This window comes from Vanellus vanellus (genome assembly GCF_965231255.1).
Source record: "Vanellus vanellus genome assembly, chromosome: 6".
In the NCBI taxonomy this organism is placed as follows: domain Eukaryota; kingdom Metazoa; phylum Chordata; class Aves; order Charadriiformes; family Charadriidae; genus Vanellus; species Vanellus vanellus.
The window spans coordinates 15,535,919-15,559,832 of NC_138911.1; the positions used below are offsets into that span (position 1 = coordinate 15,535,919).

General features: G+C 38.2%; 1 protein-coding gene across 1 annotated transcript in view; it reads right to left on the bottom strand.

Moving 5' to 3' along the window:
- Positions 1-23,914, bottom strand: part of ABCC8 (ATP binding cassette subfamily C member 8) — an 82,546-nt gene that overhangs the window by 5,722 nt on the left and 52,910 nt on the right. Inside the window, exons 20-36 of the mRNA XM_082484892.1 lie at positions 23,001-23,085; positions 21,674-21,754; positions 19,060-19,197; positions 16,875-17,000; positions 16,074-16,173; positions 15,212-15,459; positions 14,069-14,229; positions 12,846-12,915; positions 12,029-12,186; positions 10,980-11,072; positions 6,659-6,761; positions 5,151-5,264; positions 4,410-4,530; positions 4,114-4,244; positions 3,457-3,535; positions 2,453-2,561; positions 764-867 (exon numbers count right to left, since the gene is read on the bottom strand). Of these exons, the coding sequence (XP_082341018.1) occupies positions 764-867; positions 2,453-2,561; positions 3,457-3,535; positions 4,114-4,244; positions 4,410-4,530; positions 5,151-5,264; positions 6,659-6,761; positions 10,980-11,072; positions 12,029-12,186; positions 12,846-12,915; positions 14,069-14,229; positions 15,212-15,459; positions 16,074-16,173; positions 16,875-17,000; positions 19,060-19,197; positions 21,674-21,754; positions 23,001-23,085 (2,021 nt within the window). The remainder of the gene's footprint in view (positions 1-763; positions 868-2,452; positions 2,562-3,456; positions 3,536-4,113; positions 4,245-4,409; positions 4,531-5,150; positions 5,265-6,658; positions 6,762-10,979; positions 11,073-12,028; positions 12,187-12,845; positions 12,916-14,068; positions 14,230-15,211; positions 15,460-16,073; positions 16,174-16,874; positions 17,001-19,059; positions 19,198-21,673; positions 21,755-23,000; positions 23,086-23,914) is intronic.

Genomic DNA, 23,914 nt, shown 5'->3' on the forward strand with positions numbered 1-23,914 from the left:
GTCCAGAGAAGGGCTACAAAGCTGGTGAAGGGTCTGGAGGACAAACCTTATGAGGAACGACTGAGGGATCTGGGGTTGTTTAGCCTGGAGAAGAGGAGGCTGAGGGGAGACCTTATCACCCTCTACAACTACCTGAAAGGAGGTTTTAGAGAGATGGGAGCTGACCTCTTCTCCCTGGTGACAAGTGATAGGACAAGAGGAAACGGGTTCAAGTTATGTCAGGGCAGGTTTAGATTGTCAGGGCAGGTTTAGATTGGATATTAGGAAGCATTTTTTCACTGAAAGGGTTATTAAACATTGGAATAGGCTGCCCAGAGAGGTGGTGGATTCACCATCCCTGGAGGTGTTTAAGAAGAGGGTAGATGAGGTGCTTAGGGACATGGTTTAGAAGTGGTGCTGTTTTTATCAGGGTAGGTTAATGGTTGGACTTGATAATCTTAAAGGTCCCTTCCAACCTCACTAATTCTATGATTCTATGATTCACAGGACCTGTAAACCTCAATGCTTCACAACAGAGACGTACTGAAATAAAATAATAATTTTACCATTGATTTGAATAAAAACAGGATTCTGGCCCACAGGTGCAGTTGGTAAGGGAGTTAGATGGATATAGGACCTTTGCCTGCAGGCAAGCACTTTTTGTCACCCTCCATAAACCTAAAAAGCTTTTTCTTCGGCAACTACCTTTTTAATAAATAGTAAATATGAAACAGAAGTGTCGTGACCACTGGAAGCAATCTTCTCAAGACAGAAGTCTTATTACCTAGGCCCCCAGGGAGTGCTTTCACCACATGCTTGAGCTGTGCTATTTCCAATGCTTCCCACAGCATGCTGTCAGTGCACTTCTTCTCAGGGTCCAAGTTAAACCTACAGTCATGTGAGATTCAAGAACATCAGTCAACATAAACTTCTGCAATGTATTCTTCTTTCAGCGTGCTTGGAAACAAACTTGCAAATAATCAGAATAATATGCTAAAAATCTGGGCCTGATTCTAATTTGTCATCGCTATAAATCCACTGAATTTTGCAGAGTTGGTCAACATTTATACCAATGCGATTAAGAACAGAATTTGACTCTTTCAGTTGAGCAGAATGGGAAAAGCTTCCTGTTTTGCAGATATCTTTGTGGTTTTAGAATTTATTTTGTTCTGAATAAAGTAAAGAAATTCTCATGTTTTACTAGAAAAAGCTCTGAAGAAAAAAAGCTGTGAATATAATCAGTTTAAATTAACATTAATTTTTTAACAAAGGCCAAAATTCTACCATCTCTCTTTTTTAATCCAATGTCTCTTTGTTCTTTGCTGCTATAGAAATGCTAAACAGAACAATCAAGCTTCATACTGAATTATGAAATACAAGTCTTTACTACAACTGAACAAATCTTGGATTTATGAGCAGATGAATGTTATCTTAATTTAGCCCAGAAATTATAGCAATAAATGTGAATCTCGTATCATATTAATATATACAATAATAATCAGAAATAAAAGAATCAATGATGCGTAACACTTGTTATTTTTACTTCTTACTCCTAATGTATGTGCTGTGAATGACCAATGCTGGATTAAATACATTTTTTAATAGGTTAATTAATAAAACAAAGGTATGCAGTCACCTCATCTTCTGACATGAATGAATCATGCTCTATTCAGGCAAGTTCAGGAGATAATCTTGGAAACAGTATTTGTGTGGAGTTAGCAAACCACAGAAGCCTATACCATTTTCAGTGAACTCTAATGACTTATGTAGAAACTGTAACTGCAGGTGATGTAACTGCACTGAGGATTGCACTGTTCCTTTCTAAGGTAAATGCCATGGACATAGGGAAGGACATTTGTTGGAAACTGTGGTGCATTTTGCCACTGATTCTACTGCATCATCCTCTCAGAGAAAGAGGATTCTCTCAGAAATTCTCACAGATGAAAGAATGTCTCAAAGACTAGAAAAGCAACACAGAGGCTTCAGTTAAAATAACTGAGACCTCCCCCAGTACTTCTCATATTGTTCTATTGCTTCCTCTTTTTCTACATTAATTTTTTAGTCTGCTTTTTTTCCATCTTGGTTTTTTTTTTTTTTAAGGCAGACAGGTGAAAATAGATGTAGGAGAAAGAAGGTTTCAAGAAGTGCTGGGTGGCTGTAGGTATTTGATCAGTGAGCTAAAGTGATTACTCGATCCTGGAGGAATAAATAGTGACTTTCACTACTTCCCAGGCATGAGATGCCTTCTGCTGACAGCGTGCTGACCAGCCTCAGGCGCTGGGAAGGTGCAGTCTGGCAAGGGTGGGCAAGAACCACAGACAGAAGGCAGTGATCCTCCCTACTCCAACTGAGGAGACTGGAATTGAACTGCTTGCTATCAGCAATTCTGTAAAAATCATTATATGGTATAATTATAATATATAATGGCATATAAGTCATTACATGTTTTTTATTGTTGGTACTTAATGCTTACCGGATTGTTCCGCTGAATAAAATAGGATCTTGGAGAATGATTGACAGCCTGGATCTCAACGTCTGTAAGGGAAGCTTAGCGATATCTATACCATCAATGATAATTCTTCCTATTCAAAAGAAAATGGATAGTCTGCTAGACTGTTTATCATGCCACACAGCTGCTGGCAAAGGCATGGCTCAGTTTCAGCTTGCAATACAGTACAGCAGAAACTAGCCTTGAATTGCATACCTCCTTATTCACTAATGAAACAAGTTTTGGTTAAGCAGCATGCACAATTGTCTTGAGACTAAGCCTCAGCTGGGAAGAATACAAAGTATACCTGTAATATTTTATGAATGATTAGACACACTACTTATCTGCCTGACCATTATGAACATCTATCAAACAACAAGGTAAGAGATTACTTCAACCAGGGACTGTTACCCTGTTGTTACCAGGGGGAACAAGCGTTTCAGAAAGCCAAGTTACTATTGAGCATTTTGAAATTTTACCTCCAAGTACAACTGTCTGGCTCTGCATAAGGGTCCTGTGGGTGATGTAGCTGGGAAAGTGAGGCTAAAATTTTTTGAGATGCACACGAAGACACTCCATGATGTACATGGACATGGCACACATTGCAGGAAATACGGCAGGAAATTCCAGGGCAGCAGGACAAACTGCAATCCCCAGTTGATGAATTTTCTGAGCCCAGTGGGTCCTATCTGTGCTTTCATTGGATCCTTCATTGTCCTTGAACACCTTTCCCTTTTATGGTTTGCTCCTACTGTTGTGATTTAACAGCACAAAAGGACTTTTGCTTCTGCCAAGTAGAATTTTTATTGATCCAGCTTATCAATGGCACAGCTGTTAGGTGACAGATGATACTGTATTTAAACAAGGCCAGAGAGTGTGTCCTGCAGATTCAAAAATCACACTTCAAAGGTGCTGCTGTTAAGGAAAGGACTGTCAAAGGACCTTCAGGTGCTAAGCTTGACTGATATGAAAAAAAAATGCAACCTTACCCTCAAAAGTGTCAACCATCCTGAAAAATGCAAGAGAGAAGGAGGATTTTCCACTGCCTGTTCGACCGCAGATCCCAATCTGTGACACAGAAAGCAGATTAACATCAGGTGAGCAAAAACGGACAATGTCTGTATTTGACACTTAAGATGAGTGGATGGAGGAACTGTTCTGACCCACATGATCCTCATGTCCTCCTGACAGTTCAGTGAAACTGAACTGGCCATAACAGAGTCCCTAAATTCACTCTGTGTCTTTAGGGGTATTAGCATTTAGGGATAAATCAAGGCCAGTACTATATACAGGAACAATAGGAGAGTGGCAGCAATGGGAATAAAGGCAAGAGAGCCACACGGGACTGATGGAAAGTGGGTCTAACACAGTAAGGGCTCACTGTTGCATCTTTTGGCACTGTGTGCTGACAGCAGGGCACTGGGATACTGAGAAGTGGTGTGTAGTTCTAATGTCTTACTCTAACTATGTCCAAACACACCAAACTAAGAAACCCACAGGCTCCTTTCTAGTGCACTGCATTCTTTTAGAGAAAAAAATTATCTGTAACTCAGTCATCAAAACATACTGTAGTATGTTTTTTAAACTTTGTGACTTCTATGATGTACTAGTCTAAAGAGCTGCTCAGAATCACTGCAGTTCTTTACCTTTTGTCCTGGAGAGATGTGGGCATTGACATGCTTTAGCACTGGCTTTAAGTTGCTGTCATATCGGACACTGAGGTTCTGGATTTGGATCTCTCCTCTGTCTGGCCAGTTCTGGGGAATCTGTGAGGAAGCTATACCGGGAGCACAGGGAAAAAAACCTCAAAACCCAAATTAACCCTCTCATAATAAATTAATCAGCTCATTAAGTGATTTACTATATTTTTCAGGGCAATACACTACAAAAGCATTAAAATTTCAGCAAGTTCTTTCTGCATGCTGCACAAAACTGCACTTACAAAGTAGCCCTTCGTAATTTTCAGCTTCTGTTTTGAGAAGGCCATTGATTCTTTTCACCGCACCCAGCTGGATCTCCATGTCAGCCAGGTTACGAACCATCCAATTCAGATAGTTAGACACCTGATGTAAAGCAAATACACTACTAAATTCCAGATTTTTAGTAGTTTGCAACATTTGACCAGCATGCAGTTTATATTCCTCTGTAGTAACACTTGTTCAGCCTTAATAAGCTGAAATTGTGAATGAACTGTATGGCACGCATCAACAGGGTGACAACAATGACTACAGGTTTCCTAACTGCAGCGCACAGATACTTCGGTACTATGGAGATCTGAGCTACACCAACAGGAAAGAGGGAGGGGAATAGTAAAGACAGGTGAAAACACATCATCTTGGTAACTTAAGGTTTCACAGTCTAGAATGATGTACTGGGGCACAATTAAAATTAATGCACTGAAAAAATATTCTTCACAATGGAAGACAATATAAAAATATGATGCAATTAGGTTATGTTTTGTTGACATATTTGAACTAATGAATGTCTTATCTAAAACCTGAAGAAAGCATACACTCAAATATGTCAGCCATTGAATGCGAACTGAATTTAACACATGGTTTCAGTGATGTTACAGTACCCACTATAGATGTACAGACACCTTCGATCTTCCTGTTCATCTTTGTGCCCTGAAGAATTACAAAAATATGTTTGGGAGAGACAAAAAGGGTCCTGAGATTCTTACCATAAGAGCATAGGTTAGTCCCAAGCCTACAAGTCCTGAAGAGAGTTTACTATACAGGCAACTGGTAATAGAAGTGACAGCTGCTATGAGTACCACACATGCTCCAATGTACTCCTGAAGGAATATGAATAAGCTCCATCACTAAAAGTCGACAAATGATTAAAACGTTCTTATAACTTTGCACAGTTTGAAATACAGGCAGAAAACACCACTTAACTCCATACAGACCCTGCCTAGGAACCCATTCTCATTGCCTTTAGCATGGCTGTGTTGTTTGGAAACACTGTTGTACACAGAAGAGGTTGTACCAACATTCCTTATCTTCTTCTGGAGAAAGCAACACAGATATCTTAAGCATGTAATGGAGGCGGCTGAAACCATGCAGTTGATGTTACCTGGGGTAGGAGGGAAACGCTCATGTGACCCCCTCTGTGAATGAATCCTCTCTGCAGCTGATTATTCACTGCTGGGAGGCCCTGCAGTTGCTGCTGGGTGGCTACCATCCATATTTGTCAAAACACACTGTTCTTGCACAGCACATATCTATTAGTTGGACTGTGTCCACCCATGATGGGCTTTTGATGCTTTAATTTAAACCATTAGTGATTTGACTTCCCACAGACAAATTTTTGAGTAAAATTATGAAACAGACTAGAAAACAAACTGTGTAGGAGGGAAATTGTCACTCGTTTATGTTTGTACTGTTTAGTGATACAGGCATTGATCAGAATTAAGGACTTCAGATGGTCTAGGACTGACCATATTAAAAGGTAATAACGTTTTATTTAAGTCATAATAAATATCTGAATTTAAGTAGTAAAACAAACTAGCTAAAATGGAGTCCAAAACAGAGGTATATAGTGTGACATGAAAAATGAGTTAACATACACTTAGCACATATAAAATGAGCCCATGTTACCCCAACAGCAGTATTACACCTGCATCTAACAAAGTCTGATACAAATATCACCATCCACAACATAAAATTCCTGATTTGCTTCTTAGGGAATGATTTTTAATAAATAATTTCTCATGTCAGGCCACTTTACTGGGGAAACGGGCACCTGAAAATCTTTGGCGTTCTTTGGCAGATGACCCAAAAATGGGAACAAACTTGTTTATTAAGAGAGCTTCCAAGATGTTGAAATGTTCCTGGGGAGACACAAGGCAAAGGCCTGCTGACATTGACTAACCCAGTCCCATAAAGGCATCCTGGCTGGCGACACAGCTCGACCAGCTCTGATCACTCGTCACACAGAGGAGTCAAGGTGACCTATAAAAACTATTCTTGTCTTGGAGAAACAGCTGCAGGCTATGGGGAAAATTTGTACTCCATTCAGTTTCCAGGATGGGTTGGGCACGTGTTCATTACAGATAGAGAGATACAGATATAAAAGGCAAAGGTATAGCTTTAAAATCCAGATGAGTCTGGATAACTGTTGGATGCCTCATCAGATTGCTTGCAATGAAGTAAAATAAATTGTGTATACACAAAAATAATTACTTGCCATGCGGACTTCCAGCCAGCGATTGGCAGCTGTAAGGAAAAGGGAAGCGATGTTGTTGGAATCTGTGTATTCAAGAAGTTTTTGTCGAAATTTGGCTTCGTACCTAAAAAAAAAAAAGAAAGGAGGAAAAAGAAAGGAGGAAAAAGAAAGGAGGAAAAAGAAAGGAGGAAAAAGAAAGGAGGAAAAAGAAAGGAGGAAAAAGAAAGGAGGAAAAAGAAAGGAGGAAAAAGAAAGGAGGAAAAAGAAAGGAGGAAAAAGAAAGGAGGAAAAAGAAAGGAGGAAAAAGAAAGGAGGAAAAAGAAAGGAGGAAAAAGAAAGGAGGAAAAAGAAAGGAGGAAAAAGAAAGGAGGAAAAAGAAAGGAGGAAAAAGAAAGGAGGAAAAAGAAAGGAGGAAAAAGAAAGGAGGAAAAAGAAAGGAGGAAAAAGAAAGGAGGAAAAAGAAAGGAGGAAAAAGAAAGGAGGAAAAAGAAAGGAGGAAAAAGAAAGGAGGAAAAAGAAAGGAGGAAAAAGAAAGGAGGAAAAAGAAAGGAGGAAAAAGAAAGGAGGAAAAAGAAAGGAGGAAAAAGAAAGGAGGAAAAAGAAAGGAGGAAAAAGAAAGGAGGAAAAAGAAAGGAGGAAAAAGAAAGGAGGAAAAAGAAAGGAGGAAAAAGAAAGGAGGAAAAAGAAAGGAGGAAAAAGAAAGGAGGAAAAAGAAAGGAGGAAAAAGAAAGGAGGAAAAAGAAAGGAGGAAAAAGAAAGGAGGAAAAAGAAAGGAGGAAAAAGAAAGGAGGAAAAAGAAAGGAGGAAAAAGAAAGGAGGAAAAAGAAAGGAGGAAAAAGAAAGGAGGAAAAAGAAAGGAGGAAAAAGAAAGGAGGAAAAAGAAAGGAGGAAAAAGAAAGGAGGAAAAAGAAAGGAGGAAAAAGAAAGGAGGAAAAAGAAAGGAGGAAAAAGAAAGGAGGAAAAAGAAAGGAGGAAAAAGAAAGGAGGAAAAAGAAAGGAGGAAAAAGAAAGGAGGAAAAAGAAAGGAGGAAAAAGAAAGGAGGAAAAAGAAAGGAGGAAAAAGAAAGGAGGAAAAAGAAAGGAGGAAAAAGAAAGGAGGAAAAAGAAAGGAGGAAAAAGAAAGGAGGAAAAAGAAAGGAGGAAAAAGAAAGGAGGAAAAAGAAAGCAGGAAAAAGAAAGCAGGAAAAAGAAAGCGTGTCAGGCCTTGGGGGCTTGGAAAAATGAAAAGTAAAATTTAATTTCTGGGGGTATATGCCTATGGACAATTTGACGCAGGTTCTAAATCAGCCTATCAATAGTTCAGAGTGACATCATCTATAGACTTGTATTGGACACATGCAAACTCTATTTGTACAGTATCTTCAGGAGTAAATGGATGTTATTGCATTGATGAAACTCTATATGGGACTTCTGGATCACACTGGGCATTTTCTAAATGCATTTTATGACATGGTAATTGTGAGAGAAACAAATCTGAAACTAAAAAAATTAAAACTCTATACAAGAAAAGAAGTATTAATGCTGCAGAATGCAGTTCCTCTTCTCACTTAATCATACAAGCTCAAGTTTTAAAATTTATATTACTGTAGTGCCTAGAAATTGTAACAATTTAGAAAGTATAAACTCAAAGTACCTGCAGTCATAGTAGTTCCAGTGTTAGACAAACATGTTTGTCCTTATCATTAAACAAATGGAGCACTTTGGAAAACAGAAGTCCAAGCACACTGTGGATCAAGTTTAAGCACCCAAAGCTTGCCTTTTCTCCCCCTTTATTACATTAGCAAGTTTAACAAACTTGCTAATCTCCCCACATAAAACTTTACCCTTTTTATATCGTTGAGCTATTATGGCTGCAACAAGCACTACTCATTTATAAACTCAGCTCTCCTTATACTGTTATGAGAGAAAGATATGACAATGTTTAAGTATGAAGTACATGGCTTAGAGAAGCTTTCAAATTTGTTCACTGCAGAGTATCTTAATCCTTCTTCTGAGTACAGTATAATAAAGTCACAACTTTACATAAATAATTATGCTTTTGAAGAAAAGAAATAAGTGCCACTTTGTAGAAATAATTTAGCTGTTCACAACTTAGCCATGTGCCCAGACGTAAGAGACATGTCTACTGTGTGCAATGGAGAATGGCCTGGGCTGGCTCTGAACGTGTTGGTGTGTTTGCATAGCCTGGAATGGTTGTTCCTGAAAGCAAGCATTAGCATCACGCGGTGTCAGAGCTAGCGAGCCCTGCCTTTCCTCAGGACTAATTACCCTCATGTCCTACCATACAGAGATGGCTGTACTGCTTCTGGAACCAATTCAGTCACATTTAACTTTCATATCTCTATACCATGAGCTATTATGTGATGCAGATATGCCTTAGAAGATGTGAGGTATGCATCATGAGTCAGTCATGCATATGCATGTGGAATGTGGATGCAGACAAAGTTACCACTGTTGGTGCAGTACTGCAGAAATATCAGAGTTTCTCTTCAGAGTGTCCTCGGATTACCAGGCCGAATACAGACCACTCTTTGCAGAAGCCTTCACATTTACTTTTTATTGATTATTTAGCACCAACGCTATCTGAAGTGCCAGACAGCAAACTATAAATCAGGTCAGGGCATCTGCTGAAAGGTGTATTTATAGCTGCAGCAGTAGCTGTCTTTCTGATCTCCCCCTGAATTTTTTGTACATTTCTTTCCTTACACATTCTGAGTAAGTGCAGGATGGAGAGTTGCCAAGGGTAAGGACACTCCAGGAACAACTGGCACCTCCTAACTTAATGACTGGATTCCTGAATTAGTGTTATTTTTAGGGATGCTCAAGCTAGCAAGTCTAAACTCCACTCCTGCTAATATGTTAGGCAGCTGAAAAGCTACACAGTCCTAAAAATAGCTAGGTTACCAGCTGATGCTGAAGGCTGGCAGGCAGATGGAATACAGAACTTACTGAATGCACATGCACGTGGCTGTTGGGTCAGACACACATCAGTTACTGCAGGATTTAAGAAAAAGGAAGCACCAAACAATTCTTTGACAGAGGAATTCATTTCAAGGTTACAGGAAGAATCAAGAGGAAATACTCCAAATGACTGGAAACTATTAGCTAGATGGCATTAAGTATTATCTATTGTAGCAACACCTGAAAATATACAGCCATAATACTCTAAAGATCTCTTGATGAAGTAGAAGAATACACGGATAATTGATAAAAGCAGTTAGAAACTGGATTTCTTTAAAACTGAACATAGACATAGCTACAAACTAGAGAACACTGTTGGCACTTAACGAACTAAATATCCAGTAACAGTAATTAATAATGAAAAATACTATGCTATTCTACCACTCTTTGGGAAGCTACTTTCAGTCAAAAAGAAACAAACTCTTAAATTGGGTGTTCTTTCATTGAGCTATTTATAGCCTATTCAAAATAGTTCAAAAAAGCTAACTTTGTGCATTAGTTCTATTATAAAATTAACATTACAGGTTAGGGGGAATAAGCACTACCATTTCAAAGATCGAATGGTAACAGTAATAATTAGCCAACAAAACAACAAAAGTTAACCGACTTCTAGAGATGGGTGTGGAAGAGAGTTGATCACATTTGAGTCAATTGGGAAAAGACAAGAATAGTACTAGTGTAGGGAAAACAGTTGGTAAGCTCACCAGTAGTTTTATTGATATCTCTACTAGTATCAGCGTGACTGCCATTTTTGTAGCACAGAGACACAACCCAGGTACATTATCAGGTATTCCTGGGCTGCTCTCCTTTGAGCTTGTGAGGACAGAAAAATGAAACTAAACAGGTGATGAAAGATTTTGTCTCCAGCTTGTGTATTTTCAAAATCAGTATAAACAACCACATTTTCAACTAGCAACCTAAAAAATAACTTCGGGTGCTATTGCATCCTCTGAAGTCACTATTACGTGCAGTTTATCTTACCAGGACATCAACTCATACACAAATTACTCTGGCATAACAAGTTAGTGCATATTAGTTGTTCCATGGAAACTGTCCAAACGCATTGTCTGCCAGACTGCATGCTGTGGTAATTGCAAGATAATTTAGCTTCTTAAATCACATTTGCCACAAGTGTTTTTTCAGGCTGTGTGCAAGTGTATGGAGAGTTACCACAGGGCAGCTGACACACATTAGCTTGCTTTTCTACAGTAACTCCTTTCCATGCAAAATGCTTAAAGTTCTTCAATGTTTTGGAGTTCCCCCTTACCAGGGAACTCTGGATTTTCCAGGTGATCCAAATAACAATTACTTATAACTGCAGAACAGAATCAGAGATAAATATTCAAAAGCAAGGTAATGTATGTTTCTTAAAAAACTATACCTGAAGGCTCGGATGGTGGTAAGACCTTCAACAGTCTCTGAAAAATGGGAGAGTAATGGTAGCTGAGTGCTGTCATCCAGCTGCTGCAGGTCCCTAGAGAGGGTTATGAAAAGAATTTTGTAAAAATCCAGTTTTATTGTGCAGTTATTCTCTTGAAACAGATTCAGACAAGAGCTTTAGTTAAGCAAAAGGCAAAATGCAACTTCCTCTCTCTCCCCTCTCTCTCCCCAGATGACAGCACAACTTCTCACTGAGCTATATAACTCATACACTCAGTAAAGTAACTGAGAGCCCACACTCATTAGATTGTGCTTCTCAATTTTAGGCATCAAATTGGTGGAAGCACATGTGGGGTGAAATCCTATTTAGTCTTGGTTCCTTTCAGCAGGAAGTAAATTGGTTGCAGACTTGCTCTCAATCCATGCATACACGAAGGGATAAATGCAGCATTGCTGCAAATGCTTCTTGAGCGCCACTGGGGCTGAAGCTGTATGACTGTAGAAGGAGGAAAACCAGATATGGCTAAATTTTTCCAACATGTTAAAAACTGAAAGTCATCCAGAGCAAGATGCATGCTCGTGCATGTTGGATCCTTAAAGGGCAGCAGTACCAGGGCAGCAGTACCACCATGGTTGTACTGCATTCTCCAGCCTCTCCCTGATTTTACAGATTTTCACTTTCACTTGGATAGGCAGACAACAGTTTCCCTGTTCTGTCACCACATTTTCTTGAATGTACCCAGCACACAGCCCTTGGGGAGAACAGAATCCGGTTGGTTTTTTCGTGTCCTGTGAACTCTAAGAAACTTTGATCATAGACAAAGACCCTGCTCATGCCTCCCAGAAGTTCTGCTGGAAGAGCTGCAGAGAAAAGCACTTGTAAAATGACACATTTTCACTATAGTGGATTTGGCTCACTTTCAGACAGGGCCATGGCTTTGACGGGGCCGAATTTAAACCGGAAGTTCCCCAGCACTGCAATTCTGCAATGCAATCATGCATTGCAGAAGATGTTTCTATGGCCAGAATGATACTGCTTTATGCTCTTACCTTGATGCGACTCGGAAGTACTTCTGGATGAAGTAACACATGATTGCAAGGGGAACCAGGGCAATGAGAAACATTGGTGTGACGTATGATATGACAGCAAGAGCTGATACACACAGCAAAGTGGAACGACTCAAACACTCCAGGGTAGCTGGAATGTGCTGTATAGATAAAGAACAATAAGCACACAGAACCTTCCATAATATATACTTACACAAGGAAAAAAATTTTGAGGATTTGAAGCACTAAGTATACAGGTCTGTTTTTGAATTGACTGCTGGGTTTGGGGAAAGTCTGAAGGGATTTCTGTGTGGCTGCTTCACGTCTGCATTGCGGACCACAATCCTCCTGTCAGAGGATTATAGATGGGATGCAATAGACAATTTTCAGCGTTTGCATCAGACCTATGAACTAGCAGTGCAGTCTGGGGTAAATACTGACCATTTGAATTTCAGTCATTTCTATTTGGGGCAACAGCATTTGCCTTTTTCTCATTTCATTTTCTCATGTGCTTCAAGTGAATGTGTTTACTCACTTTTAGAAAAAGTAGATTCTCTTAACTTGGGGATGTCACTATTGATCTAATTTTGCTTCCCTTTTCTATACAGGGCATCTTAATCAAATAAATGGTTTTTCAATGTGCATTTAAGATGAGGAATTCATTCTGAACCAAGGAAATTGTGATGCAAACTGATATAGTAATCAAAATTATAGATCATCAGTGAACTTCGTCTAAATGAGTCTCTAAGAAGTGAAAATCCAGTCTTTTATACTGGGAAAGATAGGATAACTTGGGAGTTTGAATATATTTATGCAGTACCTGGTCGATGGTATTGCAGTCAGCTGAAAATCTGTTCAATATACTTCCCAGAGGTGTTGTTTCAAAAAACCTGAAATGAGACAAGGATTGGGAAAGATAGTAGAATAGTTTGGGGTTTTTTTTGTCTTCCTTGAGCTAGGTACTGTAATCACAGACACAAGCAAATTGACAACCGCAGTGAAGCTTCTCATTTTTCCCAGTAACCATGGCTTTCCAATAAAATGGCAGTCTTGAATGTAACCCCACAACAGCAAGCATGTCCTCAGCTCCCTCTACTGCCTAAGCTATGCAAATCACATGATTACATTTTTAAAAATCTTTTCAGATTTGCAATTTGAGGCCTTTTCAATTCATGAAAAATGCAAACAAAGTTAAATCACAAGTCTTGCATTTTTCTGGGAACAGAAATGCATAACTAAGAACAACTGTTGGAATAATATATTAAAAGACTTTTCCTTTATATTTGGATATGGAAAATGCAAACTTCATTATTGCTCTGTAATTGTTAACTGTTCTATAACTCATGTTGAACCTGAAGTCTAATTCTCTCCTGAAAAAAAGTTTTTTTAAAAAAATATCTGAGATTTTCCACGTACATTATTTCTCCATGATTTCTTGGTCAAATACAGTTAGCTTAAAAATAAGAAGGTATTTTTCCTAATGTTTAGTGACAGATGCAGGTTTGAATAAAGCTACAACTTTCCTTTCATGCATTAGAAAGAAAACTTATGCAGGACAACAAAGGTCTTTACTGGTATCTGTGCATCCCAGTGTACTCTAATGATGCTTGTGATGACACTTGTCTAAGCTCATTATCTTTCATAGGCTTGCATAATCACTGCCGGACAGTAAATATTTCCAATGATTAAGATTGTGATCCATGCTATGAATGAACGGTACAACATATGAATTAATAATTGTGGTTTGTCCCTAATTAAAAACAGCAAAGAGAAATTAAACACGCAAGGAAGTAAATCTCTAAAGTCAGAGTCAGGCAGGAGAGGCATTTGACTAGTGGCTAGGAACCCGAGAAACCCGGGTACCATTTTCAAAAATTGGTCAGTAGGTTGATACCTGGTGATTTTCAATGACACATTAAAAGAAAACATGATTCACAGTCATTTCTTAATAAAAACTATGCTTCGAAGTACAGTACAGAACTGCCTTGAAGTGAGAAACACAAAGTGACTACAATACAATTTGTATTATAATCCCAGTAATACCTCATTGGAGCCAAAATAATTTTATTCAGTAAAGCAGAGTGTAGCTTTTTGGTGACTTTCAAACCAGTCCACTCCACTGCTATTGATGTGACAAGACACAATACAATCCCTAGACAGCAGAGAATGCTGAAAACTTTTGAATATGGAGAATGGTTGAAATCCTAAAAAACAAGGAAAGAATAAAAAAATTATTCACTGTAAGTTATGTTTAAAATTTATTGTAAAAACACAAACACAGGACTGAAAAAATGCAAGGAGTAAATCCTTTTTCCTCCCTAAATTAAACTGCCAATGATTTTCAACCATCTTAAGCCACGATTTATTAGTCTTTGGAGAGAGGAGTGTTTGCATGAAAATCAAAAAGTAATCAGAAATTTAAAAATCACAGAATACTACAAAACATCCTGAAAAGATATATTTGATAATTTCATCTGAAGGAAAAAAACATTTTCAAAGCATTTATTACGGCTTTGTTGTTTTAGTCTATTTTTGAATAGGAACAGAATATAATAGTTTCTATTTTAATATACTAATTTAATATTAAAACCCAGCATCAACAATGCATCTTTCAGAGATGAAGGTGTGACTTCAGTGAAATCATACACTGCACCTCCCAAACATTAATGCGGATGATTTGCAGGCACTACATGCTGATACAGAAAACAATCCCAGTTCTAACAAAATCCCTCCACTACTGCTTTATAAATACAGGGTACCCTGCTAAGTAACACTGTGGTCAGTTCCATGTGGAATTCACATAAAAATCAACTAAAAAAGCATGCTCACCATAAAAAAAGAAAAAAAATATTAAAAGTCTGTGTTTTCCATATGTTGCAAAACCTGAAAGCCCTACTTGCAGTGAGAATGCAACAGTACAAGAAAAAGAAAAAAGAACTATGATATCAAAATTACTTTAGGTTTAGGCATATCAGCTGGATGATGAAAATACAATAAATCTAGCAAAAGGAGAACAATGCACAAAACTTAGCTGTTAGTTTTATTGCACTGTGTATCTGAAAATGCATCGACCTTCAAAATACTCTGGAGTGGCTCTATCACTAGAAATACAGCACATCGCATACAAATCTTGGAGCAGAGGTTGACAGTGGGAGATCACCACTGGTTACATCATAAGAAGAATACCTCACAGCGAGAGCAGTTTTTCAGCTCTAGCTCTGTCTTCCCAGAAATAGCATCCGAGGTCCAGCGTGCCAGGCAGTAGTCAATGGCCACCATCACTGTGTGCTTCAGCAGCTGGGACAGAACCAGCAGTGGCAGAAGGAGGATTCCTGCCGCGCTGAGGTACTTGCCACAGGCTCTCCATGGCATCTTTGCTCTCTGATGCAGCACTGAAGACAGGTTGTCTTCATCATCACTTTCTGTTACTTCTTCTGCAATGAGCATGAAAAATGTACAGCCACATTGACTTACCCGTACACACCTTTCATAGGGACTGGCAAGTGGCAGCTACAAAGCAGGCTGTCTTACACAGGATAAAGAGTGGCATTGAGGTGAAATTACCTGCTCAGGCATGCATGTATTAACCTGCTAAAGTATTAGCAATGCATGCTAAAAAGATGCAAAAAACCTTAGCACCAGGTAAAGCATGTCTTCAGCCATGTTTTTGCAAGTTAAAAGTACTGGCATGAATAAAGTTAATTGCATTTTTTCCCTCAGTAAAACCTTAAACAAGATTGCTTAGCTATTGACAGGTTTGAAGCTCATCCTGCATAAATTATTCAATATTATTCCTCTTTTGTTATCAAATCATGTTCAAGTATAAGAAAAAAACCCTCAAAAGTTTGGAGGAAGCTATGCATTCTGGATGTTTGAAATCATTGTAGTCCAGAGGTAAACTCAATGGAAACACCACTCTTCCAAATCATGACCCACATGAAAAATGATTATATTCTCTTGCCAGTTTTAGTTACGCTAATTCATTCTAAAATAATTTAAATGTGAAACAGTAATCTAGTGGTACTGGGCTAAAAGGGTGTCCTTTTACCTTCATCCTCTTCATCATCTTTCAGCAGAGCTTCACGGGAATACATAGTCCTCCGGAGATTTGTTCTTTCCAAAACAGTTTTTCTTTCAATAATAGTCTCCTAAAAAAGAAATAGTTTGTGTGTTTTCAACCAGAGAATTAATAAAAAAACCTAACAGCTGTGACAAAACTTGTTTCCAATCAGAACATCAGAGAAAAAGAAAAGTGAGAATCTTACAGCAGGCAGTCATAAGTGATGGATTTGCTACCTCTGGGTAAAACCAAAGGACATAAATTAGATATCTGACATTAATTTCAGGTTGTCAATCCCAACTCTCCTGGAATCTTAACTTGGACAGACATCCCTGAATTACAGAGAACTAAGATTAATATTCTCTCTGTGCTGTAGTATCAAAGACAAAATGCGTTAATGATTTAGAGAGCTTGATGTATGCACATCTGAAAAACTTCTACCCAATGCAATGAGTAAATTCATGCATATTTATAGAAGTAGTTGTTAGTATTGCACATTACCTGTGCTTTTCCCCTAAAATGGCCATATTTAATATTCCTTAGACAAGAGTATTTTGTCAGGATTTCACTAACAAGAATGGGTCAGAGGCAACAACATCAAGGTAGTATGAGATGTCCAGATGAAGGAACTTCTCTTAATAGACCAGTAATAATGGTAATAGTAATACTACATTCATACTAAGTTAGAAATCACACACAACGTGTCAATCCTTGCTAATGCTTTCAACCTAAAAAAAAAAAAAACTGTCAATTTTTTTGCAAATGTTGATTGCCCTGCCCATCAAAAACCTTCTCCAGCTCTTGGTCTTGCCGATTCATTAATGTCTTCCAGTGTTCAAAGAGCTCAGTCTCCGATTTCTGAATGTCCTTGAGTGTTCCTTCTCTCTGGATGTTACCATCTTTCATTGCAATTATCTAAAAAGTTAGAAACACAAGTGGTGAGATAGATAGCCACGTATCTCTATTTATTTTAAAGCTATGTTGCCACACCTGGACAGAATTTTCTCTTTTCTTAAATAAAGAATATTTCCACGAACAAATCTGTCTTTTAATTTAAAAGACAGTGAAGTTATCTCTCAACAACTCTATCCCCTTTACTCAAGATGCTGAAAAACCAGAAACTTCCTGTACTTCATGCTTTGAGAAAGGAAGGCTTGTTTACTTAATAAAGAAGAATGGGTCCCCATCAGCAGACAGGAGAGTGCATTACTCTTCCTAAATACAAGTCATTAGCAAGATAAGATTTTAGAGTTCCCTTAACTCCTAAAAGGAAAAGGCTTTCAGCAATACACTATGCACAGCTTGTTTTGCCCTCATTCAGGCAATTAGATATGAGCATGCTGGCTCCACCGTCTGTTTGGTATCACGGGCCTGATAAGGAAAAGCTAGGGAATTTGAATCCCTAAAGCTTTTAAAAGCATAAATAGTGGACATTGTTTGAAAAAAAATATATATGCAAGAAAAAATCTGAAAGGTGTGGCTTCCAGGTTTATATCAGTGTAACTACATAATATACACAGTGTAACTACCTTCACTTTAGATCTGACAAGGGGAATTGGAAAATGAGGTGTGTGGATTGTAAACCCGCATGACATCATTAGAAAATAGTTAATGCGGTATTTATTTTTCTCTCTCCCTGGAAACTTGGAAATTTCCATGGATTTCCACTTATTGCTAAGAATTTACACCAGAGAAAAAGAAAAAATAAAGCAAAAAAGGATCCTTTTGTGGTCAATTAATAGAGGAAACCTGTAATTGGGATGGACCTTGAATTCTTCTGAGGGTTTTGCAGGGCCATCAGATATGCTTCAAATTGTTTTTTTATTTAAAATTCCTTAATAAAACAAGTATTCCTGCTGCACTCCATTGGGTAAGACTTGCTAAGGCTTAATGAGACCTGTGCTGAGGAAAAACCCCTGAGCTATTTCTTAATAAATATTTTTAAATTATAAACTTAATTATCCTTCTTGTCCTACAAGCTCTTTGGAACAGTATATTTCATAAAACATTACTGAAACCCCATTAGAAAATAATAAAAAAGAAAATAATTCTCAGAGTATCTCATAAAACACAAACACCTAGAAATGGGTCTGGCATTCATAAAGAAAATGGAAAAGATAATACAGATACAAGGCCATAGCTGTGCATATTAAACAAAATGCCAATATATTCTAATTGAAAAAGAAAAAGCCAAGATGGAGCTCGTAGGAAGGGGAAGAAAACAGAAAATTCCTGTAGCCTGAGAGACGCTAACTGGAAAACCAGAACTGTGTTGAGAACAGTAGCAATTCTTAAAGGTGTACAACTGAGGGACAAGGTCACAACAAACACCATAAAGGATAAATGCTGCCCACCAAAAACATGATCATAACAAGCTTAATGTCTATGTGCAACTTTATAGCAAGTCAACTTGAAGAAGAGAAAGCAGCTGAAATATGATTATTTCTTGAGACAGAGTAACTGCTGCTATAGTCTGTGCAAGCTGCAAATGAGAGGAGTCCTGCTAGGAGGCATAACTGCAGTCATCAATCCTTGTGGGCAAGAAGACCTGTGATGTTGTAGCTGGATAACTGTAGGAGAACTACGTGCAAGGCTAGTGTGAACCAATGAAATAAAAAAAAGAAAATCCAAAAAACCAAACCTCCTTATCTTGATTTGCTTCATCTTTGACATTTGCAATTGCAAATTGTTATAGAAAGCATACCTGCATTTTTTTTTTTCTGTAAACTGCAAGGTATAACAAAGAAACCTAACAAAGCAACTGAATACTACATGTTTCTTAACATTTTGCCAACATACAAAGGGTGAAAGTACTAACTGCAAGGAAATACTGTTATTTTTCAAAAGATCTTTATTATACCTCTTCTCACTAAACTACCACTTGGTGGAAAGATGAAGCAAAAGCCTTGATGGTAGCAAGATATTTCATGCCACATTCTTGCCTTCTCAGAAAAAATGGGAAAAGCTTTCTTACCCAGTCAGCATGGGGTAAGTACTGCAGCTTGTGAGTTACTAGCACAATGGTCCGCTTGTCTTCCCGTAGCATTTTCAGGATCCCTTCTTGCATGAGATGGTCACTCAGGTGGATATCCAGTGCAGAAAATGGATCATCCTGTCACGAGGAAAAGAGATCAGCTTTTGGAACCAGCATTTATGGGATTTAAGGAAACCGAAAGATTTTAATACCAGTAAAACAATTTAGATCAATATAGGCAATCAAATGAGGCCATCAGATCAAAATTCTGAGGAACGGTTCTGTTAAATTCCATAACAACAAACCTTAAATTGTCTTTTTGCAATGACTACTCAGACATACAGTAACATCAGCTGTGTAATGCTATGATTTCCTGAGGGTTTCTGGGAACTGCTCCTCTCTTAACAGATGCATTTCATAGCCCACGTAACTGCCGTACATTGTTTCTGTCAGACTCAAGACAATGCAGCAACATATGTCTCCGGCATATATTACACAAACTGCTCCAGGGACAGTGACAAAGAGCACGTTTTTATTTCTCTTGTACATAATTGCCTTCTGTTTTGTTTGTTGTTTTTTGTTTGTTTGTTTGTTTTTAATCCATAAATCAAAACTCTATTAACAAAGAATCACAATAGGAGAAATACTGATCAGTTTGATGACTCTGCTCAGATGCTTGATTTACAGCCTAGGTTATTTTATTGAATCAATTAATTATATGCAATTAATTTAGGCATAAACTAATGTATACCATCTTTTTGCAGGACTTGCTTACTTAATCCTATTTATATGGAAGTAAAAACCCTTTTAGGGTTGAATTTGAATTAATTCTGCTTTCTGAGTGACATCATTACCACCAGTTAATTAGGGAGAGGTATAAACAAAAATGAGTGCTTCAGAAAATCCCTTTGAACTTGTATTCCCCTCAATTTTACAACAATTTGTATTGTGACTGCATTAGATACTTTAGCATTGTTGCTTTCATGCAACAATACTTTGGTTTCTACAAACCCCAAAATACCTGAAATTTACAGTAATATAAATATGAGGACTGAAATTCTAATAAATCAGAGCATCATCACACAGAGCACTTAAAAAGTGCTTTGGAAATACAGTAACTTCAGACTGTGATACAGAATTTATTCTCAGCAGTGCGTGTGTAACTGTGTGTGCACTGTGCTTGATGAGCAAGGATGTATGCTGTCAGCTTTACTGCTGCACTCTTCTGATCTGGCACAGACCTAAACATCATTCTGAGCACTGTGTTTGTGCACAGCCACCTCGTATGCAATGCTGCACTTCTGCAAACTGTAAATGCCAGTTTGCAGAACACGACATTGCATTGCAGAGTCAGATGAGGCTGTTTATTAAGGCAGCACTCACCATATATGGTTATAATGATACATTGATTACAAGACACCTGAAAAAAAATCAGTTTATGCTACAGGACTAGCCCAACATGCAACAAATTAAACATGCTGAATGAATGTCATTAATAAAATATGTAATGAATTATTATATGACATTTTTTCACATCTACAACGATCACAAGAAGCTTAGGGAATATGAAAGGTTATTGAATATGAAGTGCACACTCGTGAGAGAGAAGCTTCATAAGCATTTCTTTACAAAATCAGTCTTAAAAGAAGTGAGTGTTTGCAAATACTAACGTATAGGATACCTGATTATTTTTGAAAGATTAATAACTGGAAAAAAGTTTATTTGTAGACACTTTTACATTATCAAGCCATAAGAGAACCTGCTACTATTAGGAGATTATTGAGTGTGCTGCGCAAAAGGATAACAGTGACTAAGCCAAGTTACAGCCCAATACTGGATCTGCTGATTTGCAGCACCTGGCCTAGCTGCTCTCTGCCCTTCTGCACTCTGGTCATTGCCTGGAAATGTCCTGCACATATTGATCACCCTCATTACAGGGAAAGGTTTAGGTAACCTCGCAGACTTTTAGAGATGACCTCTAATGTGCACAGCTTTTCTAATCCTATGCGACTCGTGTCTGGCTGTCATAACAGCTGGATTCAAAGCTTCTTGAAAACTGAGCTTAAGAAGGAAATCCTAAATTGGAAAGTTATCAAGCTCACTACTAGTAACTGTGTAGGATGCATCTGTTTTCCCACCTACTGTTTTTAGAGCCTGCTCTCACTCCTTTTTCCATAGCACTTCTGTTGAAGTTGGGACAGGATATACAGCAAGCAGTTCAGGGTGGGAAGACAGCTTAGTTTGTTGCAGAAAGGAAACACCCCAGACACAGGACGACATTAATTTTAGGCCTGAGATACATTAGGAATTTCATGAATATAGCTCAGACTATTAAATTTCTTAGTACCAAAGATAAACACAAGGGTCAAAAAGAAATTTCAATAGACTAGAAAGGGGAAGTATCAGCATTTCAATTTGTATCCTAATATCTACCTGTCTGTCTGCAGCACTTGCAAAATGCTTACCTGCAGGCGAGCTGCAATGGGTATAAAATAAACAGTGCACATTTGGCTTAGCTCAGTGAAGCACAATGTTCTGTGTTACCCATGAAATACTTTCAATGCTCACATCTCATGCTTCCATTTGCAGCATAAACACAATGGTACCTACTCACCAGGAACACAACATTTGTCTGCTGGTAAAGTGCTCTTGCCACACTGATACGTTGGCGCTGCCCTCCAGACAGATTAATACCCTGGAGATATGAAGGAAAAAAACAATCAGACAGTTATAAAACCATCAATTGAATATTCATATATTAATCAGATTATGCACAGAAGACATTCTGGACAAAGAAACACAGAGAAATTTTTCAAGAGTGGGCCTGCAATTCAGCTGGGATACAGCACACAAATTGTTAGAAAAGCCAGAGCACTCTGTCTGGAGCTTTATTCCATACATGGCAGAGGGACGGGAAACGTTTAATAGTTTGTGGTGACATAATGGTATAGGTGGCATAGATATTCTGCAGGCAGCCTAAACTAGACTTCAGCTCAAAGGTTAGCCTTATGAGTCTGGCCGTGTCTTGTTTTATTTATTTATTTTTATAATTGTATGCTGTCACACTGTATCAGCTCCCTTATCTATTGTAACCAGTAATTGCTAGCTGGGAGGTCAGACCATGGCGAGGTGAACATTACCTGGTTGCTATTGTTCTTGTTTTCAGCCCTTAGTTCCCTGCTACCACCCTGCTCTAAGTTCCTTATACTTCCTGTGATCCACCTGCAGTTTCATAAACACCTTAAACTCTCATAAGCCAGTACTGCTGCCAAAAGATGCTACCTCCCCTCCCTCCCCTCCACTTCTATCCTTCTGTCAAAAAACATTTGTTTGGCTACACAATGAATTGGGTTAGAAACTAATCCATGTAAAATTAACATGCTAGCCAGTGGAGAGATTAGACATGGAAATGTATCCTTAAATGTATACTTGTGTGGGGGGTGGTTTGTTGTGGTTCTGGGGTTTTTTTGTTTGTTTGTGACAGTGCCAGTATATGCCAGAGTAAATTGTTTACAAATTTGTGGCTTCTGTTTCCTTTCTTGTCACTCCCTAATCTTCCCTGACGTGATAAAGCTTAGTTTGCCGTTGATTAAATACCTGCCCTTTTTTAAATGAAGGGGCTCTACAAATCTATGAATTATTTATGTTACTCCTAGAGAAACCAAAAAATGCACTGTGAAGTCAGGATATCTGATATTGTGGCCTCAAAATTAGTCAAACATTCTGATAGCAGCACATTTAAATCATCACATCTCACATAAATGACAGTGTTTCCATGTTTACTGAGCAACGAGCTTTCAGACTAATGACCCAAATGTACACTTAACTAAAAGATTACACTTGTTGCCAAATAACCAGTAAGATTTTAAGAACACAACAAAATAATAAAAACTCCTCTATATATTTAAAACAAAAATAGAAGCCTGTAGCTGTTTACTGACCCTCTCTCCAATCTGGGTTTGGTCTCCGTGAGGGAGAATGTCAATATCAGGCTGGAGGGAACAAGCATCAATTACTGCTTTGTACCTGTGGAAACAAAAAAGGTAATGCAAAATCCACACAGATACTGCTAAAGAAGCACATTTCCTACCTGCAAAGGAACAAAAATTAACCAGCTGGAAAAATCACATAGTGGAAAACATATTTGTTAGCCACTAATTGTTCTAATGGGATCTCTTTCAGTCACAGGCAAGTAAATATTTCAGCTAAGAAAAAGCATCTTAGGTCTTCTTCCTAATTAAAAACATTTACAAGTTAAAACCAGCAAAACAAGCACAACTTCTTCCATGGTATATCGTTATTGTTTAGCATTTAGCTTTCCTCATGCCCAGAGCCTTTGTTTCTTGTTTCAATATCCAAGGATGACAGAAAAAAATGTGTGTAGGATGTGAATACATAGCCAACGGCTTCTCTTAAAGGGCAGAGGAGATGGAATACCAGCAATTAACTTTTAAATATTTTAGACTGTTCGGAGGGCACTTATACTGAATAAAAAGGCAGTCCATTAATCCTTCACAATGTACCAAACACTGAAACTGTAATAAACAACATTCCCACTCCCAAACAGCTAATGTCCTTCTAAGACAGTTAAACCAGTCAATTAGGTGTAAGAATAGAATACTGTATGCTAAACAAACACAGTCCTTGGAAATGAAAACACTTCTACGCTTAAGTTCAAGTAAGACTGAACTCTGTTCCTGCCTCCTTCAGGAAAACCATGGTCAAAGGGGGACTGCACAGAACTCAAGGTCTTTTGTCACATTCCGGCAGGTGCAGTATGTGCTATGTTACTAGAGGGAGAAGGGGACTCGTGTGTGAGCTGAGGCCTGTGCAACTCCACTATTTAGCTAAAAGG